The sequence below is a fragment of the Solanum pennellii genome, chromosome 4 (assembly GCF_001406875.1).
Source record: "Solanum pennellii chromosome 4, SPENNV200".
Classification (NCBI taxonomy): Eukaryota; Viridiplantae; Streptophyta; class Magnoliopsida; order Solanales; family Solanaceae; genus Solanum; species Solanum pennellii.
In genome coordinates this window covers 49313937-49317267 of record NC_028640.1, presented here as the reverse complement: position 1 = coordinate 49317267, position 3331 = coordinate 49313937, and the positions used below count along the sequence as shown (strand labels likewise).

Sequence of the window (3331 nt, the reverse complement as noted above, 5' to 3'; positions counted from 1 at the left end):
AAATCATCGATTCTGAGAAGTGGATACTTATTCTTTATAGTGACTTTGTTGAGCTGTCGATAATCGATACACATTCTAAGGGTCCCATCTTTCTTCTTTTATACACAACACTGGAGCACCCCAAGGGGATATGCTCGGCTGAATGAAACCCTTATCGGTGAGATCTTTTAACTGCAGCTTCAACTCTTCGAGTTGTGCTGGAGCATTCTATAAGGAGGAATTGAGATTGGTTTTGTATCACGTTCTAAGTCGATACCAAAGTCAATCTCTCGAAGGGGAGGGACTCTAGGCAAATCTTCAGGAAACACATCTAGGAATTCATTTACTACAGTAACCGAGTCTATGGAAGGATAGACATGATCTAAATTATTAACACTTACAAGATGACATAGGAACCCCTTGTCCATCATTTTATTGGCCTTAAGATGTGAAATCAAGGGGTTAGGAAGATTCGGATTGTACCCCTCCCAGACTAACTCTTCTTCATTAGGGAAGCGAAACCTCACCACTCTACTACGACAGTCCAAGCAAGCATAATAGCCGTGAAGCCAGTCCATGCCAAGAATAATATCAAAATCATGCATGGGTAACTCAATCAAGTTAGGAAACATAGTCTTGCCACTCACAACTGTTGGGCAATTCTTGTATACCCTATAAGTTCTTACATTTTCTCCTAAAGGCGTACTAACCACTATAGGTTCATTCAGAACTTCCGTTAGTATTTCTAAGGTAAGGGAAAGCAGAGGAGTCACAAAGGAAAGCGTAGACCCTGGATCAAGTAAGGAATAAACAGAAGTTGAGAATACTTGCAGCATACCTGTGACCACATCAGTGGACTTCTCCTGCTCCTCCCTGCCTTTTACGGCATAGAATCTATTCCTCTTGGGATGGTCGGCTACTGCTGCACTCTGTGTGGTAGGACTAGGCTGAGCATTACCTCCAGCCTGACCTCTGTTTCTGGGGACAGTCTGACCATGTGTCCACTCATACCACAACCGAAGCATGCATTAGTGCCCTGTCTGCATTCTCCACTGTGCGCTCAACCACACTTAGCACAAGTCTTCTTTGGACGCTGCATCTCCCCTCCATTGCCCCTCTTGGGTTCGGGTCTGCCTCCTCTAGGTGTTGTATTTCTTTGAGGGTTAGAAATCCCAGAACTCTGTTGCCCCTTCTTGAATTTGGGCTGGTCACGGACGCCAAAAATATTTCTATGGCCTCCATGGCTGGGACCTACCTGATCTTGAGGCCTAGGCCTCCTAATATCACGTACACCTCTTCTCTTTCGGCTGTCCTCTACCTGGTGGACATGCACCATTAATCTAGAAAGGTCCATATTATCATGGAGCATCGCAGACCGACACTCCTCCTCCAGGTCTCCATTGATTTATGTGAGGAACCTGCTCATCTCATCCTTGCTGTTTGAAACCAAGGAAGTAGCATACCTGGATAATTTCAATAAAGCTAAGTACTCTCCTCACTCTTGTTATAAATATTAAGGGAAGTAACATACCTTGATAGCTTCACAAACTTCAGCGAATACTCTCTGACCGTCATCAATCCTTGTTTAAGGTTGATGAACTCCTCAGCCTTGGCCTCCTTAATCTCTCTAGGGAAGAACCTTTCCAAAAATGTTGTCTTGAACAGCTCCCATGTGCCTGGCACTCCACCTAGGACACGGCTATTTTGCCACATTTTGCACCAAGTCTGTGCAACATCCTTGAGCTGGTAGGAAGACAGCTCAACCTTCTCAATATCAGTGGCCCCCATGGCCACCAGGATCTTATGAAACTCGTCTATAAATTTCTAAGGATCTTCTGAAGTCTTAGCCCCTGTGAATATTGGAGGATTCATCCTCGTGAAATCTCGCAGTCTGTCAGCCATGCTGCGAATCGGTGGGTTTTTCCTCTGAACATCCTGCCAGTTGACTTGGGCAGTCATAACCTGGGCCTGCATCGTGATGGCCTGTGCCATCTGGGCTATAGATTCCCTCACCTCCGCATCAGTCAACCCAGCTGGGTTAATTGGCATGGCCACTCCTTCAGCTGGAGGCTGGGGTTGATTTTGATTACCCCTAGATGCTACTGCGCCCGTCCTCAGACCCTTAGTTCTCCAAGTGTTCATTTTCTGAAAACAACAAGGATTAATGTCAGACACGTTCATAACCCCAAGAATTCAGACATCAAAAAAATCACAATAAGATCAGAAGAAGGGAAGTTTTTCCTACGCATCATGCAGTCTCTAATCCAAGATAGTGGTGCACTTCACTAACATGACTTAGAAACTACTCAATGTGGTTGATGTGAACTCATTATTCTAGGAATTTAACCTAGCACTGTGATACCAACTTTGTCACGACTGGAATCTAGACCCCAGACGAGACCGGCGTCGTTGACCTCTCAAAGGTTGCAAACAAGCCTACTTACATCATTCTTACTTTACATAGGTTAGTTTTAGCGGAAAAATTGAAATTTATGATTCTTTAGTCATACTTGCTAAACATTCTTTATATTTCGTAATCGTTCATCATCAACCATCTAACAATTAAGAAAAAGCAACTGAAAGAAATAATTCATTAAGTATTAATTGTATATTCGGCCAAAATAACACCAATACAAAGTCTGAACCAAAATAGGAAAGAAACGCTAGTGGAACATGCTCCACTAGCTCAACTCTAAAACTATGCTAGAATGTAAAATAGTAGAATCCTCGAAAGCATGAGGACCTACCAAACTCCGGATGAATGCTGACATCCGGATAGCTGCAACAACGAACCTGTAGCTCTATCGTCCACCTGCGCCTGCACCTGAAAGTAGATGTTTGTATGGAATTAGTACACACTTGTACTAAGTATGGGTATATGCAAGCACACACCAGGGACATGCATGAGGAAGAATAGCTCTTTCCTAACAACATGATTTTTTGAAGTCAAGTCAGTGGACTTGATAATATGAGAGTGGGAAAGTTATGCCACGAGAGTGACATGCATCATTATAATTATCGTATGGCACAAAACACATAACATCTTCATATAGCACATAACATATAACACATAGTTTCTTTCACATTATTCATTCATATGCCATGAGACCTTGTTATCATGGACTTGACCTTAAGACTTTCCAAAAATTAGGGCTCAACATATGGGACCTCAACTAGGGAGCCTTCTTTAGCAAACACAGAGTCTGCTTCATTCCTTCATACGTATTTCATTTCAATTCATTCATAGGACAGTGCAAACACCAGCTATACCTAGGATGTAGTTTAAGACTTTCATCGGGTTTGCTGTGCGATGATCAGGAGTAACTTAATGTCATTACCTGAATCTAGCTCA

The 3331-nt window shown here is 42.9% G+C and overlaps 1 protein-coding gene across 1 annotated transcript; it reads right to left on the bottom strand.

Annotated features, from left to right (window-relative positions):
* Nucleotides 1–1039: 1039 nt before the first annotated feature.
* Nucleotides 1040–1767, bottom strand: LOC107016730. The gene is made up of 2 exons (XM_015217116.1): nucleotides 1511–1767; nucleotides 1040–1319 (listed from the first exon to the last, which is right to left on the bottom strand). The coding sequence occupies exons 1-2, from the start codon at nucleotides 1765–1767 to the stop codon at nucleotides 1040–1042; spliced, it is 537 nt and encodes a 178-aa protein (XP_015072602.1).
* Between the last annotated feature and the right edge of the window lie 1564 nt (nucleotides 1768–3331).

What these genes read in the sequence shown, in the direction of transcription:
- LOC107016730 (XM_015217116.1), bottom strand. Translation starts at nt 1,767, where the DNA reads ATGGGGGCCACTGATATTGAGAAGGTTGAGCTGTCTTCCTACCAGCTC. An exon ending in AAGTTTGTGAAGCTATCAAG is followed by an intron (nt 1,320 to 1,510) that starts GTATGTTACTTC and finishes GGACCTTTCTAG; the next exon opens with ATTAATGGTGCATGTCCACC.